The sequence below is a fragment of the Seriola lalandi genome, unplaced genomic scaffold (assembly GCF_002814215.2).
Source record: "Seriola lalandi dorsalis isolate HSWRI2012SDOR001 ecotype SW California unplaced genomic scaffold, Sedor1 jcf7180002053855, whole genome shotgun sequence".
NCBI classification, from domain to species: domain Eukaryota; kingdom Metazoa; phylum Chordata; class Actinopteri; order Carangiformes; family Carangidae; genus Seriola; species Seriola lalandi.
In genome coordinates, this window is record NW_019524408.1 from 258094 (window position 1) to 278175 (window position 20082).

The window sequence follows — 20082 nt, forward strand, 5'->3', positions numbered from 1 at the left end:
TCCCTCTAATGTGACATGAACCCGCAAACCGGTGCCGTGTCAACAAAGTGTAAACAACCACAGCGGCCAGCACTGACCCGGCACGGCATCCTGTTTCAGCCACCACACTGACCGACTGTCCCTTTTGCCCCACTTCATTTTTCTCTTGAGTCCTGTTAAACACAAACTGGTGTCATCTATATGCCCGCTGCCTGAATCAGTTTCTGCTTCTTATTTCATGGCAACAGACTGGTCCTCACCATTATAGCCGACTGTGGTTCAGATGCCCTGTAGATGTCTCTGATTGCAGCCTTGATGGAGAGACGAGGAGCAGAGGGCGATCATTTAGAACCGTGACGTCTCCCCGTTGGTGATTTGCAGCCAGTCAAGTCTGCAGCAGCCAGCCACGAGGATACAGGAACTTAGGTGATGTGGCCTTCAAAGTAAAAGGGTAGACATGAACAGGAGAGGTGAATGGCTTTACACTACAAGGGTTGTATGAAACTGTGGGTATTGTTTAAGTATTAATTTTCGTCTACAGCTGTAGCTACAATTGAGGTAACGCCTCTGTAATTTTCTGAAAATTGTAGTTTTATGAGTTTATTCTTTTACGATAGAAGTATTCAGTTCGCTCATTTAAGTAGCAGTAAACATTTTAAAGTGAAAAGAGGTAAATGCAACGACTGGAGCAAACAAACATTGTTAATGCATCGTTTTTTACTTTTTATTTCCTGAATTTAAAAAATAGGAAAAATTAAATCATGACTGTGATGTGCAAAAGTTTGGGGAAACCTACTAATTGGCACTTAGTAACCCCTGTTGTTGTTTTTTTTGGCAGACATCGCAGCTTGCAGAAGTTCTTTGTAGCACTAAATGTCTATCTAGTCTTGATCGATTAATTTTCACCCACTTTTTCTGCCAGATCACTTCAAGTTCAGAGATATTTTGGGCCATCTTGCACACACAGCATGTTTATGCTCTACCCACAGATTTCAAGTCATGTTTGGGTCAGGGGACTGCGAGGGAAATCTCATAAGCTTCAGGTTGTGTTTTTGAAGTAGTTCAAGGTGGATTTTGAAGTCTGTCCTGAAGTAGAAGCCAACCTCTTTTCACTCTCACTTTCTTGACTGACTGCAGGACAGTTGAATCCAAATTTACTGATATTTACTGGAGTCCATTCTTCCCTCTATCCATGCAGTGTTTCCTGTGCCACTGGCAGCTACACAACCCCAATGAATAATATTTCCACCCCAGTGCCTAACAGTTGCCAAAGGGGGGGTTACTAAGTACTGACTTAGAAGGGTTTCCAACACAGTCAATAATTACTGTTTAATTGTTTCCTTTGTAAGTTCATGAAATAAATAAATAACAGCATTAACATCTGAGGAAAGGCTCATTCTTAGTGTCTGTCGCTGCATATTTTCACTACTAAAAATCAACAAAATGTGTAATTTGTCCAAACTTTTGCATGCAACCTGAGTCATTACACAGGCACAATGAACTCCACAAGTTACATTAGCCTATTATTATTATTAGTGATACAGTAATGTGTTAGACGCTTCATTCTAATTTGATAGTCTTTGTCGACAGAAAATGGCAAACCACATCATGGTTTTAAAATTACTTTGCCATAAATTCTGAAGTTTAGTTGTAACATAGGTTTACTATTAATTAACTGGACATCTCCTTAATGGCACATTATAATCGCGCTACATTCTGTCTTACACTTCAACACGTGGTTTTCCAGACTTGTTTTATTTTGAAAGTTGTACTCGGAAGTCGTGTTTTATCCCTACTGCTTTGACTGTCGTGGCTGGGTGATGATTTGCTTACTTGGAGCAGGACTGAGTTTGGAGCGGGTACTGTGAAATGTGTAACCATGATGTTGCCTGGATAATCAGCGGAGGACGTTAGGAGACAGAGGTAAGAACTGTGACAGCCGCCACTTTTATTATTTCTCCTGATTATTTCAGCCCGATCATTGTGCTCCGACGAACTTCTTTTCAGTCTCTAGACTAATTTCAATATGTTAAATGACGCCAATTTTGGTGGCGGATTTTTGTCATTTTGTCTGACAGTGGACATGTGGAAATCGACCGAAGTTTACCCGCAGCCTGATTTAGGATTTTACAAACTTGATGAAGCTCAGACTGTATCGCAGACTGTTTCACTTCAGCGTGATATCATTGGACTATTTTAGATAAACTGGGTCTTTTATTTCTGGACAGCACGCGTTCCCTCGCACACCGCGCAGACAGTAAATAAGCGCGTAGTGAGGGTTAATTTGTCGCAATGTGTTTGGATAATAAAGGTGGATTTGTGCGTCTGCACCTGATGCGCTCCGATGTTGCGGTTAGTTGAGGATGCAGCCTGTCAGCATCACTCGAGGTGCTGCTGAGTGGTCCGACAACACTAAACATCATCCAGAGCTTAATCGTCTCCCAGACAGTCATCCAGGTATTTAAATGGAGGGTAAATAACATGAAGCGCTGTCAGGATTGCGCTTCATCTTCACCCTTTTATCAATTTGATAGTTTTATAACTTATTCAGGGATTTTCAGATGAGTGCCTTAATTGTCTTTTACACATCTAATCATGAACGTGCGCAGCCTAAATGAACTAATCAGCCCTTCAATGCGTTTGTTAATGGCAGGCCTACCTGTTGAGGGCATAGGTGTGAGTGAGTGTGCGTGTGTGCGTGTGTGTGTGTGTGTGTGTGTGTGTGTGTATGTGAGGAGCTTGATAAATTGAACCGTCACCTCTCAGTATGCAGACGTTATTACAGCGACGTGACCGCTTCTCAACGAGACCTCAGACTAATCACCTGCAATGGAAACTGTTGATGCTTTGCGCTTATCGACCTGTTGTCTGCCTTTGGTTCTTAATTAAAATAAATAAACATGTTGGGTGCATGAAATAAGCCCCCTGAAATGATCAAGTGAGGGGTTTATATTCTACAGAATATATTTAATCTGCTATTTTTTTATTCGTATTATTTAAAATAAACATTCCCATTGATTGAGGATGGATGGAAGTGTAGACTGGAGTATAATTAACTGTCTTTTGCATCACATTGTTAAGTGAGACAGGTGCTAACGATCCTCTACCCTCCCCCTCCACTCAAACCACAGACCCACAACCAGCTGAAGGCAAGTGAAGCAGGCAGGACAGCCACACCTCATGCGTGGGCTCAGCAAAGGTCCGAGTGGATACGGGTCTGACAAACATGGGTGTGCTCCAGCTCCACAATCCCACTCACCCCAGCACGCTTCTGCAGCGGGCCAATCAGATGCGTCTGACAGGCACCTTATGTGATGTCATCATCACGGTGGACGGCCAGGAGTTCCCGGCGCACCGCACCGTCCTGGCCTGCACCAGCAAGATGTTCGAGATCTTGTTCCACCGCAGCAGCCTGCGCTACGCCCTGGACTTCCTGTCCCCCAAGACCTTCCAGCAGATCCTGGAGTATGCCTACACTGCGTCCCTCCAGGCCACAGCTGAGGACCTGGATGACTTGCTGTATGCTGCAGAGATCCTGGAGATCGAGTACCTGGAGGAGCAGTGTCTGAAGGTGCTGGAGACCATCCAGGCAGAGGAGAGCGAGGAGGTGGCGGTGAGGAATCACAGCTCTGGAGACCACAGTGACCACAGCCGGGCCAGGCACTGGAGGCACATGTTGATGTCCAAGAAGCATTCCATACAGGACGGACCCAACCGCACTACTCCCACTGCTCTACACCACCTGGCACTGTATCACATGACGGAGAGGAGCTCCCCTGGTCCAGAGCTTGAGGTTGCTCCTGAATCGAGCCCCAAGGTAGACACGGACGTTGGCATGGAGAGTTCCCAGCAGCCTCTGCAGCACAGTGCAGAGTTATCCCAGGCTTCATCTCTGGATCCTGCTAGAAGTATAAAATCCGAGAGCATGCAGGTGGATGAAGCCAACAGTTGTGAGGGCAGGTCCTCCAGCGCTGGGGAGGGAAGCTGTGTGTCAGATCAGCCCAGAGACGAGGGCCCGGGGACGCCCCTCAGAGGCAGTGTGATCACCAGTGCCCGAGAGCTGAACACAGGCCCCGAAGACGGAAGACAAGTAGTGGGGAATTCTCTTGACTGTTTCCCTGGGATCGCTGAAAAACATCTGGCCTCCATATACACTGTGCCCTCCAACCACACAGGGGAGGGGATTCTGCCAGTGTCCGTTTCAGTGGCCCCGTCCCTGGGCGTGCCACTGGACCCGAGGGCCTACAGTGGTCTGCTGCACCAAGGCTTATTGCACAGAGAGCTCCTCAGCAGGCTGGGCCAGTTTGCAGCAGGGATGAGGCACGAGGGCCAGACTCAAGGCCAGCAGTGTTGTGGCGAATGCGGGCTTCAGCTGCACAGCAGGCAGGCCATGGAGCAGCACAGGTAACACGCGTGAAATATTCATCACCACCACATTTTTTACACTCTTCTGCAGCTTTACAGTGTGTTTTAATCTATTTTAGTTTCTTATAGTTTCATACTGGGCTCCGAAATTTCATTATCACTTGTTAAAGCCAAAAGAAAGAGGTCATAGCTTTAGTCTATGACATTTTTGCTGAAAAAAACAAAACAACAGTAACAACGCTGCTACACTCTCTGCTCCACATCCCTGCGGGGATTTGCAGGTGCATGTGTGCTTGCGCGCCATGATGAATGTAAGTAGTTGATTATGCTGTTAGAAAATGCATCGGACATGTGTGTCTTGAATGGAACTGTTTTTGGTCTTCAGGATTTTTCCCCTTCAACATTTTAAAATACTACGAGAGTTAAAAACTGGAAGGAGCAACAGCAAATATGTTAATTTATTCTCAGGGACACCTGCACTCGTGTCTTAACAGTGAGACGTGTCGGGAAGTTTTGAATCGGGTCTTTGTGAGGGATTTGATATAAAGAGGCCTCGGTGTCTTATAATGCTGTTATTTACAAAGCCTTATTTCTGAAATTCTGTTTGATTATTTGTGCAGAAGTGTGTCTGGCTGTCTCCCAAGCTATTTGATATGCATTCCTTTGCATCAGCAGAGAGGAGCCGCTCAGCAGGGACCAGGCTGGACGCTTCAGCTAGATGATGGATAACTTGTGCTTCTTGATTCGCTCTGCCGTTTCTTCTTTATTTCTCCTTTATTTATGAGCTTGCCAGTTTGTATTTTGTCATTGTACACAGAAAAACTTACCAGCTATCTCAATGACAACTCTCATTAACTTGATTGCAGATGTTTATAATTGTGTGTGTGCTTGGCAGTGTTTGACTCATCACTAATCATTAGAAACAAAACAAATCTGTGAGCCCAAAGTCCTAATATGTAACTAACCCATGATTAGGATCACAGCCTTTCCCCTGTCTGCGCCTGTGGCTGACATTTCAGCATCGTGCCACTTTAGAGTTGTGTTGAAACCGCCCAGCGAAACAGAGCATCCTGTGGGATATTTAGTGATGCGCGTTGCTTACTCATGGAGACAGGCGGATGTCCGCAGGTTGAGGGAGTTGCATTGGTGGCACTGCTTGAGGATGTAATGAAGATGCTGCAGGTCTGTAACCAGGTCACTGAGCATACACCTGGTCTGTAGATTGACATTTGTAGTGTTGTTAAAGAAGCGTCTCCTGGCACAGTCATAGTATGAAAAAGCATAGAAGTTAAACAGATTTGTTTTTTTGTTTTTTTTTGCTGAAGTAGTCCTAGTAGAAAAAGTAAATAGAAAAAGGAAGAAAAAGTTAAGAAATTGAGTTCCAAAATAAAAATGAAATATAATAAAAATTTAAATATTTTTTAAAGATAATGCAGAGTTAACTACAATACTTCAGTTAATTTTTAAAGGTTACTGAAACCTCTGCTGATAAAACAAATTATTGGGCTAGACAACTAATTTTTTCAATATCTTTAAATTAATTAACTCTAATTATCGTCTGTATGCTTTTTAGGAATAAAAAACTTTATGGCGTTTTTGCCTTTTTAAATGCATTTTTCTGTCTGTATTATACTGAAGAGGAGACAAGAATTGAGGAGAGAGAGGGATGGGGAATGAGAGATGGGGAATTAAAGTTTACAAATTTCCCACCTCGACTCAAACTGGGAAAGTTGTAATCACATGGTCTGCACCTTTAACCCCTAGGCCACCAGGAGACTCCATATAAGAGACTAGCTGTTTAAATAAAGGATTTAATAATAATAATAATAATAATAATAATAATAATAATAATAATTTTATGAAATAAAAATTGTTTCTGTACAATTTTACTAAATAGTTAACAGTATAGAGAGAAAAGGAAATGTAGCTTATACATCCTGGTTACATAGCTCACACCTAAGACTGCCAAAATAAAAGCTTTCGTTAGTAGCTAATGAATTAAATTATCATAGAAACTAAGTTACATCTTTAAACTTACAGTAAAAAGCTGAAAAATTGCCAGTGCTCCTGAGAATATAGCTCCAAAATTATTCCCTTTCCTTAATATGTAAATGTTTATTTTATGTGTGTTAAATAACATCCCAGGACATTTATTTTGACCACAGAGTGTGTTTAGCTGTGAACTCTTTTTAGGCCATTTGCTCTGCTGTGAGCGGGGTGATATAAGGATAACAGTACAGATGCCTTGCATGCTTGGATGTGTGTGATATGATATGATAGGTTTTGCTGCCGGCAGAGCTTCAGCGAATCATCTTCCTTTCTCCTTTTCATTGCAGTTACAGGAGAAGTGTATGTGCGCGCATGTTATGTTGGGATGTGAGTTTGTGTGCATGTACTTGGTGGGTGTGTGTGTGTGTGTGTGTATGTGTGTGGTGTTTGTGTGCATGCCCAGTGTCTTGCAGTGCTGGCGGGTGGAGGCACGCGTATGTCTGCACTCTGAAATTAGCCAGATATCCTATTGTCTGTGTTCTTTTAGCATTCATGCGTTGTGATTCACAACTCCAAGGGCCTCTTACACTAATGATGCTGCATTCAGTGAGGGATTCTTGCCGGAATTAAAACATGCTCCTCTTGTTACGAGGACAATGATGCTTCTGGGTTTGGGAGACTGTACAGAAAAGGCGCAGAAATGAGATACTTTTATTATCACGAGTGCGTTCTTCGCTCTGTTCTTGTCTCTGTTAACACGCTCACATTAGTGTTTGTCTTTCCACAGGAGGCTGCATAACGAGGAGAAGGGCCACGGCTGTGAATACTGTGGCAAACACTTCCAGGACAGCATGCGGCTAAGGATGCACATGCTGTCTCACACAGGTACTTAGTAACTCTCACACTCTTCATCTCACAGTATTCTGTGCTTATGAAGCCTCTTGATAGTGCGGCCTTTCAAATGCACCTGTTCATACTACAAACCCCCCCCCCCCCACCACCAGTTAGTGCTGCTCCGAATACTTGGATCATGCTTTCTTTTCCATGCTTAGGTCTATGTACCTCTCCCTCCCGCTCCTCTCCTCCCCGTCTTTCTCTCTAGTCTCTCTCCGTTTGAATCGTTTCTGTGTTTTTTCGGAGACTCTGGCAGCTCGCCAGCTCTGCCCCTTCTGAGTGATGACATCATCAGCTGCCGGCAGGCCTGGGTGTTCTGCCAGTGTTCCGAAGCGTGTGTGATGGCTCGCTCGCAGATGTGTGTCCAGGAACACACTGTACCCAAATGCAGACTTAATCAGACCTGACTGCTCTCCCAGCTACTTTATCCAAAATAGAGAAAGAGGAGCAGAGGGGTGGGGGTGGGAGGGTGGATCAGGGACTAAAAATGAAACTAAAACAGAAACCTCAACTGGAATATGTGTATAGACAAGGCGAGGTCCCTTGTTCGGGAATGACATACTGCTGACAGATGAGAGAGAATCTGCTTCTTTAAACTTCACCTGAGTCGTCCCTTTTTTCCCTCGTCTATACCCTCTGCACAACCCTAAACACACACGCATATTGTCTTGCATTGCTTGCAGACCTCGACAACACGCTTTGATTTTCAATTCGCAGTGACAGCCACAACAGCAGCACCTTTAACCTAATTTGAATTTTTGCATAAACTCTCCCCGTCCCAATGTGTCAACCCATAATGCTACAAAAAAAAGAGAGATGTGGATCTCATTTCTTTGTCACTGTGTATTTCGGTATAGCAGCCTTAGATCCCGCTGGTTGCTAAGGAGCGAGTGCTCCACTGCTCTAATGGGCTGATTTGGTATTCAGCTCGATGCTGGCTCTTATTTTGGTATGCCAGACAAAGTGTTTTGATGGAGGACGATTGCAGCCGCGTCTGGAGACAGTTTGATGGTTTATGGATGAGAGCACACTCCGTGCCTTTGACTGCACAAGACAATGCACTATGTTCTCTTCTTCCCTTATCACACAATCTCACACAACACAACACACCACACTGGACAGCGTCACACAACATCAGGATCTACAACACTGCTCCAGTGTTACTACTATATAAAAATTCTCTCAACCAAGTTTTATTTTTGTGCCGTGTAACAAAACGCACCATCCCAAACAGTAACAGTTTGTTTTCAAAAATTGTTGTTTTTAGAAATGAACAGATTGGGGCTTTTTTGTTATTTGTGTGCAGCACTGGGAACAGTGGCACAGTGTCTGTGTATAGAGGCATCGTAAGAGTTGAAAGAGGACCACATTTAGGCTGTAGCGCTCAGAGTTCCCAAAGCTTGTGGGTGTTTTAATGAGTCATTTTAACTTCATTTAAAGCCAGCTGAGCAGAAAATAGATCAGTGAATGAGCCCTGGGCCAGTATGGATCTGCAACCGATTTACATCTCTGTGAGAGCCAACCCACATCCAAACAGCTGTGTGTGTGTGTGTGTGTGTGTGTGTGTGCGTGTGTGTGTGTGTGTGTGTGTGTGTGTGTGTGTGTGTGTGTATATATGCATATCTGCCCTATGTGTCTGTCTGTGCAGGTGTGAGGTGAGTGCATAACAAGGATTGAATGTTTCTGCAAGCAGTATGCATACTTGTCTGTTTCATGTCTTCATCAGAATAGACAAGGGCATTCCAAAGGTGAACTGGGAACTGTAGTTACAGTGTATGCGATGGGATTTGGGGTGTTGACTCTGAAGTGTTTTTTTGATAAAGGGATGTGCCGCAGGCGGGAAGCGTCTGCTGTAGAGAGAACACCCAGTCCTTCTGTGGCCTCTCAGGCAGACAGTCTGCTCACTGTTCAGAGACTGATAACAGGGCACGGTAAATAAAACTCTTCAGCTTGGCTCTTTTTTGTCAAGAAGGAGGCCCGTTGCACTCTGTCTGGTGCTTTTGTTTGTCCTGAGTTGTGTTTTTATGGCGCTTTCCTCTGCTCCATTGTACTCTGCGCATTTGCTTCCTTGTGTTAACACCTGAAAAGCACAAGTGTGTGACAAGCAAGCCTCTTTGGTGATTTCTGAAATAGGGCGCCTTTGTTCCTCTCTTGTTGCTTTTTCCACAGTTCTCTATAAATGCTAAATTAACTGACTTACTCTACAATTACAAACACGTTTGTGCTCATGACTGATCAAGATACATTCTTATAAATTTGATTTTATCTACAGCTCCTGCAGAGGCGCTGGTGTGTGATCAGTGTGGAGCAACATTCTCCTCAGAGGATGCTCTGGAAGCCCACAGGCAAACACACACAGGTACTCTACAAACGTGCACTAACACACACACACACATGCTATGTATAACCTGGACAGCATGCATTGACCTGTCGAGTAAGCCATGACTACTGGACTTGTGATCGTGGGTCTAAACTTGCTTGTCATGCTGGCAGGGTTAAACTGTTCCTGTCATTATGCTCCATAATTTATCAACATGGAGGTGGGAGGCCCTCTCACATATCACCCACTGATATCTGTTGGCATCCAGACCCACTGCATGCCACTTCGCCACAGCCGCAGCTTTACAGCACGAGTATTACAGTTTCACAGATATGTTATTCTCATCTGCTGCCTGAGAACAGCTGTGGAGTTATTTACCTTACACTCACACACTCAACAACAAGATGAACACCTTTTATCGTTTTCAGTATTCTCAAATTAAGAAAATCCTTTCCTGTCCAGCAAGTGCCTGCCATTAACAGTTGGCTCTAGGATGAGTCAAAATATTTTTTTCTTAAAGTTGTGCTTTTTGGCTGAGGGACTGCACAACCTGGATGGTGGCTTGTGATTTGCAATCTGGACGCTTTGGGTTTGGAACAAGTTGCCTGAGGAGCTGAAGTCATTTTCATTTTTTTAAAATCGATTCTTAAAAATCAACATTATTATTAGTATTATTAGTGGCAAGCAAACAAAGAAACTGAGCAGTGCTAGTTAGTACGAAGTTAGAAAGTGCTTTACAGAAAGGAGACAAAAAAGATGAGATACAAAAACAAGGACAATTAAATGTATTAACGATGAAGTAAGAAGTACTAAAATCAGGAGAAAGCCAAAGAACACAAATATTTTTCTCAGTAAATTGGTATTTTTTATTATTGATGGTAGTAAGAGTATTACTATTATTAGATTCAGGAGTCGTTATTACTTTTAGTACCACGTTATAATTGAGGCCAACATATAAAAGGGCTTAATTAAGTAATGACTTCATTAAAAGTAATACTTTCTCTGTCGACCTCAACTTAAATTTATTGTGCCAGAGGAGAACGTCGTTTGGCAACCAAGTGAAACATGGAGCATAAACAGATTTCAAACATAAGATACATAATACATATATGTAAAAATGCTAAATCCCACCGCACAAGCTCACTTTAAACAATGTAAATCGATGTATCAGTAATAATCCATTAAAACAATAAATTGTGTGCCTACATTTCAGCAGGTTTTTGATGATGTGTATTCTGTGCCAACATGGCTTGCTTCATATTTTTAGCTCTTTGATAAATTAAGGAAGGAACCCTCCTGTGAATTGTTTGGTCCCTGACTCCTTCTGAAAGAAAGCTTCCAAAAATTTGAATAAATAAAACTTTTAATGACTTAAAATGTCATTTATGGCTCAAAGCTGGATGCTTAAGCTGAAACAATTAGTTGGTTAATTGATCAACAAAAAATTAATCTGCTACTATTTTGATAATCGTTCAATTTTTTAAGCAAATTTTTCAAAAGTATACCGCTTCCAGCTGCTCTGATGTCAATATTTGCTGGTTTCTTAGTCTTCTACCACAAAATTAATAACTTTAGTTTGTACACTGCTGGTTGAACAAACCAAGCAATATGAAAACATCTTGGGCTCTGGGAAATTATGATGGTCATTTTCCACTATTTTCTGACATTTTATTGACCAAATGATTAATCCAGGATTAACAGATTAATCAGTCATAAATATAATAGTTACTTGCAAGCTTATTTGAAAATGGACAAAAAATCCAAGATAAATTTAAGATAAACATCAACTAACATGATCATAAACCCACAACCTGGTAAATTCGATATTACAACAGCTTAATGCTGGTTTTAAAGCACTGGCAACTACTTTTTGCCATTGATAAAATCTTTGACAACCTATAAAACTTATACTGCAAGTACGGCCAGAAATGAAGTGGCTCATTACTCTTGAATATCATCCTATTATCTTGTAGCGAGAGACTTAACAACACGTTTTACTCAGACCTCTCTGACTGTGAAAAACAGGGGGATTGTTGTCAGACGGTACATATGCCTGACAGTGTCTGAATCCACACCTTTTCTGCTACTGTCAGAGAAAGGTGATAACCCTCTCAGGAGAACTGGCATGTAACTGTAACTCCGGGTGGCACACACAGTATGAATAGTTAATGGATGTGGACATGGAGGGGTGTTAACGATGCCCAGAAGTTTCTACCCTCATCTCCCTGAGTTGTAAACATCCAGAGCTCGGTTTCAGCTTGGCAGTGTGTCCAGAGCAGGGTACAGGAGGGCATTACTCTCTCATTTTGTCATGATCTCAGCTCGGTCTGCTGTGACGCATGACCCTTTTTACTGACTCTTATTGTTGCTCTCACAGCTGATGACATGAGCTACAGGTAATTTTATCAGCTGTGTTGAGGTTACATGGGGAAATTATGACACTGCTCCAACTCAATTAAAAGATTTAATAAATATCACCTGGAATTTATTTCTCCTAAAAACACACGTGATCTTTTAGTGCTCAGTGCTGTTGGTGCAGCCACGGCTTTAATTTGCCATGTGGCATAACCAGTGAGCCAAATGAGTTTCCTCTTAGCAGATTAACACTTGTCAGACCTCAGCAGCTGCAACACTGCTGTCCACCTCCTCTGGAGGGGAAATAATACTACTTTTGGGAGACCTTACTCTGAAGCAATTGGCAACACTGGCTGCAAGACCAGTTTACAGTGAAAGTCTCTTTAGCCATTTTGATATGTCAGAGGTGAATGGCCGTGGGTTGCTGAAGTTAGAGATCAAAGAGAGGAGGGAGAGGGGGTTGGGGGCGGAGTGGACTGTGGGAAGGGAAGGGAAGGGGGTAGGGGGTATGTGAGGACTTCCTGAGGGCAAGAGGATTGCTGTTGGTGTTGGATGCCAGGACTGAGAGGAAAACAACATCATGTGCTGCTGTTTACTCCTCACCACAGCACTGTCATAGTCTCCTCTGACCTACTTGTCAGTGCCCAAAATAAAAGAATGGATCTGTCTCCGAATTGCTCTCACAACAAAGGGGTTTGTTTAATCAGAGCAAGTCAAGAGTCTGGGGTACCAAGCTTTCAATATTGGAAAACCCGAGTCTGTAGCTTATCAACAGCACATACAGAAAGTGACTGTATATCCTTCAAACCATACTGACCATTGTGCCACCTTGCCTTCAAGGCAAAGGCCACAAGAGTGCTGCCTTTGTGTACTCACAGCAGCTGCACTGTTTCCACACATTACGGGCTGCTTCATCAAGTGAATAATATTACCTTCTGTCCGGACCCTAATTAAACAGTCCAGTAGTCCATTCAGATACGGCCCAGGCTTTATAATACAGCCTTCTTAATGCAGACCTTTTAGCTCGCCTAATTGAGTGTCCGTCATCATATTGCACTCTCCTGTTAATACCCAGTTGTAATTCGTACAAGCCTTAAACTGAATTGAACTGTGCTCCGTTTGGCCATTGTGTCCCCAGTATTTATTTGCACTGACTGTCACGATACACAAAACCTCGGGATGCCCCGTCATTTCCTGCAAAGTGAAATACAGTTGATAGAGAAAATACTGTAAACATTATTGGAATTGAGGCAAACGAAACAGTGTGTGACCTCAATGAACCGGTCCATGGAATGGTGGTTAAACACGAGCAACGTATCTCTTGTTGCATTAATTATTGAGTCGGCTGTTCCTCACTCGGGTAGATTAGCAGTCTACTGATGAGCACCCGGGGTTGTTTAAGGTACTGTAGTGTTTGTGTGTGCGCCTCTTGAGCCGCCACATCTAGGGGAAGTGCCTCAGTAAACACATACAGTAGTATGAATGCACAGGGTCATGTGAGGTCTAGCACATAATGTAGCCTGCATGACTGTATGTTTAACTGAGCGATATCAGTGAGCCAGTATACAGTAAGGAAACCGTATATTCACTGAGCGGGGCCTTAGGAAACAGTCTATTCTGTCTTCACATTGCATACTCTAGCTGATGGGCATGATCAGCAATGATGTAATATTGTAAATTGTGAAATCCGTGTGAAATTCCTTGTCCTTTTGATAGCAGCAGGGGATTTGTTTAGCTTTCATTTGGCTGTCATTCACAATTTACTGAAATAAATACCTTAACAGATCAAATTCTGCAGGGATTTATTAAAATGGGGCAAATTATTTGCAAAACAGCAGTCAAAATGACATGTTTTTGTTTCTTTAGAGTTTAACAGATATAAAGCAAAATTATTTACAAATCAATCAGTGTAAATGGTGGGCAGCGGACACTAAAGTTAAGATTAACACAGAAGAAATTATACAGATTTGCGGCCGTCACTGAATACAATCTCTTGTTCAATTTGCAGTGGGTTTACTCCCAGATTCTCAGGGTGGGAAAACTTTTGTTTGCCGCTTGAAAAGAAACAGGCTGCGCTTATTTGTGAATGAAGGGATTAGCTTGAACACTTCACCCCAACAAGGACCATGATCCTATCTGGTTGCCTAGACACATGGTTTTGTTTCTTAGGCAGCGTGAGAGCCTGGCTGGCTCCCACCTCAGTTGGACTGAATAAGTGGCAGATGTATGAAGGCAGACCATGTTAAATCACATGAGCATACACATCGCCTTAGTGGAGATATGCTGAAATAACATAAAAACCTCAAACCACCCTGAATTACAAAACTAATTGTGCATTAGACAAGCAGCTCAGTAATATAATGCACACAGTAAAAGTTTATATCTTCTGCCTCATAGCAGAATTGCTTGAAAGTAAATCATTATTCTCACTGTTAAGGCTCCCTACCTCTAAACACAATGCTCAGTCAACTCTCCAGCCTTTTGAGGAATACCATTGATTACATGGTATTTATCCCATTCAGGGCCAAGGGTCGGGGGGTCATCCTGTGCCTTAAAACCCAGATCCCAGGCCCATTGTCTGGTTAAGGGTGAGAAAGCAGGGGGCAATGACAGCCAACTTTAGGGCTTATTCTCTCATAAAGAAGCTCCTCCGCACTTATTACCAAAGCTTACTGGAAAACTCTACAACTGCAAATCCTTTTCGTTTGAAAAGTTAACAGAGCACGGCGAGGCGAAATGCCACCACTAACACATACAAACACTTCCTTGCCTCCGAAGGTTTTTGTTTACACTTCAAGATATTATTTGTCATTTTTATTTTCAGCGTCGGTTGCGCAGAATAAAATCGAAAACGACTGCAGAGCTGTTGTCACTGTGTGTCAACCTGAGATCAAGAGTGAGATTCTTGTGACAGAATATTTGTCATGTTTCTTTTGTCAAGTTTCAGTATTGTTGGTGACAGAGGGATCAGGATATACATCTGTGAGTGTCTGCGAGTGTGTCAGGGAGTAACGCTTTAGCTCCTTAAAGAAACTGGAATGTTAAACTTTCAGAGCAGCCAGAACAAAGCATATGGGCTGCATTGAAACAGCCATTTACAATATATGATAGTTAATAAAGAGAGTGGAGAGAGAGGATAATTAAGGTAGCTTTGAAGTAACTACAAGGTGGATAATGTGTTATTCAGTTTGTTAAGGGCTCTGCTATGCTTTGCCTGCAGCTGAACTAACCTGGACACATTGGAACAGAAAGCACTCCCCCTGCTGGCTGCAGCAAATATTACCAGAGAAACTAGTTAAAGTGAATCAAGGCCCCACATCACAGGTCATGCAGTGACTGCATTTTGTGCTTCTTGAATGTCTTTAGCCATTTTTAGATAGATCATTATCCAGACTGCCCTGTTGCACTATGCTTAGTGAACTGGCATTAGTTAGGTATGACTCAGGCAGAAAGTGAAGCTGGTTAGACAGTGAAAGGATTTCCTGTATGGTCAGCGGATGAGGGGAGTGGGGAGGGTGCAGAGGCGTCGAGAATGGAGGGTCTTTTGTCTTCAACTAAAATATTGTGATCCGTGGGTGAGAAAGGGCCTTGGTCATTAGCCGACAGCATAAAGACAGGGATTGTAGGAGTTGTGTGAGTAGCCTATGACTAATGGGCTTGGTCAATGAGGGCCTGAACCTCATTGTGTAACCTTTGTGCAAAAGTCCACAGGATAAAGCCTCTGAACAGGTGCAGTTCATTCCACCGGCTCACCTCCCTCCAGGATTGTTAAGATCAGGGAATGTCTTTCATCCTGTCTTCTTTCTGTTAATGATTACAAATGATGAGTTCTATTAGAGTCGTTTTGGGGGGGAAAATTTCAAAACTAGGTTCAAAAAGAAACTATACATATATATATAAATAATTGTACATAATTTCAAAGAACAGGCTTTGTGTGTTTATGCCAAATTGTACTTATCTGTGAAATGTTAAGACTAAAAAAAGCATCTTGCTTTGTTTGAACAAATTGTGATACGTGGATTAGTAAACAACACACAGTGAATGTTTCTGATTTATCCCTGAAATGTGAATTTTCTTGATTTGTTTCTTTTTCTCTCTGCTTTGAACAGGCGTCTGTTAACTTGATTGAACCTAAAGCAAGTGTCTGACACTCTTCCCTCTTAGTATGAGTGTGCTGTATCCCTTTCCCTGCGTTAATTCCAATTTAATTGCCAGTTGCCTCAAGGCACTTCAATAACAGTAACAAATGATTTGATTTAGTGGACCTCATCAGACTGCATTTTAAATGCGACACAGCAACCCCACTTGAATTCCAATGAAGTGCTGGCACAGTCCTCTGTTTACTAATGATCCTCCGCTGGAGATGTCTGATTGAATCTGAGTCAGGAGCAATGGGACCTGCTAGCATTGTAAATGATCTGCAACCTGAGCAGACAGAGAAATAAGGACCTCATAATCTCACATTAAAGCCTCACTCTCCAGGACATGCACATTATGTCCAATGCAGCTGATTAACCAGTCCCTCAGTTTTACCACACATATGAATTTGCACTAGTCAAACACGCACAGTCAAACACTTGTATGCCAGCACTCAAATCCGTTCTGGCATTCACAGCCTGTAGATCAAGTGTTGACTGTATGACAGCCAATGGATCTTCTTCACAAAGCCATTTTGACTTAAACTACCCTAACAGCGACTCCCTATCTGTATTCCTCTCCACACTCTGTGCAACAGGAAAGCAGCCCCAAAGAGATGCCAGGTCACACACAGGATTAAACTGGATTGTGTTTTTTCCTGCAGTCCTGCCTTTAATGGCTTGATATCACTACTTAACATTCTGCACGGAGCGCATAGTGTAGGCATCATTTAGGGTGGAGCTACTATCAGCCGCTCTTTGAGCACAGAGACAGAGGACTTCACAGGCTGGAGCTGACTCCTGATGGGGAATGAAGAGAATAATTACACATCTAACACACCAGGAAGGAGCCATTGATTGTGTGATTGGCATGCTGTGCATTGTGTGGGAAATTCTTAAAGAAAACAATGACTTTCATGGTTTAAAATAGAACGTATAAAGACTTGCAGTAGAAAGTGCCTCAGGGCTTTTAGGGGAGTTAGTTTAGGTAGAGGCACTTGCTCTTTGAAAGAAGCTTTTCCCTCTGAGGACTCACACAAAGTTGAAGTGACCCAGTTTCCCCACTTAAGGCCCTGTCTGTGTATGGTACTGAAATAACTGTGCGTCTGTGTCTTGTGCGTTCTCCAGGGACTGACATGGCGGTGTTCTGTCTGCTGTGTGCAAAGCGCTTCCAGACCCAGAAGGCCCTGCAGCAGCACATGGAGGTCCACGCAGGCATGCACAGCTACATCTGTAGCCACTGTGAGCGCCCCTTCCCCAGCCACACTACCCTCAAAAGACACTTGCGATCGCACACGGGTAAGACACGGATCATTTGCACCAGCATCGCTGTCTGTAGTGTCATCTCCTGTCACAAAACATAAACATTTGGTGTCAAACGCATGCATATGTTGAAAACGAGACAAAGACGGCGGGTATTTATTTTTGTATTTGGGTTAATTTCCTTAGGTTATTGGCTTTCAGGTTTTAGTCAATTTGCATGCATCCTCTCCCACCCTCCTTTTTTCCTTCTCTATAAGATGACTCACTTCTCTGATGACAGCACTGTACCGTTATGGCCGGTGCATATTTTGGGCAATTTCATCCTGTTTATATTTTGGGTTCTTATACAGCCTTTGGGCTTCTGCAATTCACGGCTGTCAGTTCTAGTGTGGTTCACCCAAAATGATAGAGGAAACCCAAATAAATATTGAAGGAAAAGCAAATGGAAATGACTTGTCTGTGTGTTCTACCGAGGGTGAGTCTTAGTGCCGCAGGAGACGGAGAGATATTTACTGAAAAGATGTCCCCCTTTCTTCTTTTACCTTAAATAACACTCCCAGCTGTCAGGACAGCTTGATGTCTAGACAGGAGAAATACATAATTGATGTGAAGAGACAGAAGTGAAGGGAGTTTTGGCCATGGCAGCGTATCTTGTTTGTATGCCATTCTGCTTGGAAGTAACATTTTGTAAATGTCATCTGCTCCGCAGTGGGGTGGAGGATTGGGGAGAATCGGCCTGTAATGAGGAGAGCAATGTATCCTCTGACTTGGCTGTTGCTGTGGACACTGAGATAATGAGGCACATAGGTCATTGGAGATGAGTCAAACCCTCAGCCTAGGAGAGAAATAGATTAACTACAGTATAGAGAACAGAGCAGCACATGCCTGGAGGACTTTTATTAGCTATTAGCAGACAGCCAAGAGGAGTGTCCTCATGTCATAACATTAGCAACGTTTGAAAGCACATTATTTCCCAGCCTGATATGCATGTGCACAAAGGCCTGTGTGACTATTTGACCTATGCAGCTACATATGCACCATACCATGTTGTGTCAAGGATAAAGTTAGCCTTTAATGTTTCTCATGATAATGGGCTGTGCTGGTGTTGTGGCTGCTGTTGTGACCCCACTGTGTTTTCAGGCGATCACCCGTTTGAGTGTGAATTCTGCGGGAGCTGTTTCAGAGACGACGGCACGCTGAGGGGCCATAAACGCATCCACACAGGAGAGAAGCCTTATGAGTGCAACGGCTGCGGGAAGAGGTTCAGCCTCAAACACCAGCTAGAGACACACTACCGTGTACATACAGGTGCGAGTTCAGAGACCAAAACACACTCAAACATACAGGAGAGAGCAGGGTCTTCAGGGCATTGGTGCTGTTAATAGAGCTTATTTGCTTAGTAGTTCAGTATTTTTTAAATTAAAGGGACATGAAAAATATAGAATATTGCAAGTCTTACTGTCACTCAATCCCATGAAAATACAAAAACATGCAATGAATTGTTCCTGCTAACAACTATTTTCTTTATATCCAAAGCCTGATATATTTTATTCCTGTGTGCCACAGAGCTCCAGTGTAGTTCAGAAACTATTAAAAACACATCAAAGAACCACACTGTTTCACTTGGTTATATGTTCCTTCATTATGATGAACACCGCCAATACCACATACACCATCCTGCTGCTGTAAAAACTCACCAAATGTTTATTCATATGCAGATGAAAATGGTCTACAAAGGCCCCTGTTCAGTAAAATTCACTCAAAACTACAGTGCCCAGTGGTTTCAGGAAATGATTTGTTCTTCTTAAAAAATAAAAGTATATTTGTGGCCTGTTTTTGGATTCATATCTTCAGTGGAAATGAATAGGCTGGAAGTTCTTTCCATGGGGCTTTTGAAAATAAGAAAAATATAGAATTTTTTTTACAGCCAAAATGACTCTGTCGCACAAAGATACATCATTTTTAAAGTGAAGAGACAAAACAATTTACGATTAAGGGCATTAAAAATTTTATGTGAATCTGAGGCTAAATACAGCAAATCCTAATCACTAGTGCCTTAAATGAACAGATCTTAAAGGAAAAACACCATTAAACAACTACATCCAATTATTTAACTGTTCCAACAAGTTAAATTTCCTTTCATCTTACATTTTACTGCCTGCTATCTAATATCTCACAGAGGTCAGAGAGAAACTGAATTTGTGCTGGATGACATTGACGGATCAATATCTAATATCAAACTAAAGGCAAACCGATATAGGTCTAATCCTAGAGCACAAACTCACACACGCGCACACACACACACACACACACACACACACACACACACACACACAATACCACAGTAAGTACAATGGACTGAAATCGAGGTGAATCCCGTTTCACCTGGCAGGCCACTGGCTCTGGGTCTACAAGGTTAATGCTGTATCGTTGAATTTTTCAGGTGAGAAGCCATTTGAGTGTAAGCTGTGTCACCAACGGTCCAGAGACTACTCGGCTATGATCAAGCACCTGCGCACTCACAACGGAGCATCTCCATACCAGTGCACCATCTGCCAGGACTTCTGCCCGAGCCTGGCCGCCATGCAGAAGCACATGAAGGGCCACAAACCTGAGGAGGTGCCGGCGGACTGGAGGATAGAAAAGACTTACCTGTACGTCTGTTACGTCTGAGCAGGACTTGGACCCCGCGCACAATCTGACACACTCACACACAGACACACACAGTTGGGTGAAAACTCCAATATTGCTTATTTTTAAAGCTGAAGGATAAAATGTTTC

At 42.8% G+C, this 20082-nt stretch overlaps 1 protein-coding gene across 1 annotated transcript; it reads left to right on the plus strand.

Moving 5' to 3' along the window:
* The first annotated feature begins 1772 nt into the window (after nucleotides 1–1772).
* Nucleotides 1773–20076, plus strand: LOC111651921 (zinc finger and BTB domain-containing protein 16-A-like). Its single transcript, XM_023401999.2, has 7 exons — nucleotides 1773–1902; nucleotides 3111–4383; nucleotides 7121–7218; nucleotides 9500–9586; nucleotides 17167–17337; nucleotides 18442–18609; nucleotides 19745–20076. The coding sequence occupies exons 2-7, from the start codon at nucleotides 3206–3208 to the stop codon at nucleotides 19972–19974; spliced, it is 1932 nt and encodes a 643-aa protein (XP_023257767.1). The 5' UTR covers nucleotides 1773–1902; nucleotides 3111–3205; the 3' UTR covers nucleotides 19975–20076.
* The last annotated feature ends 6 nt before the right edge of the window (nucleotides 20077–20082 follow it).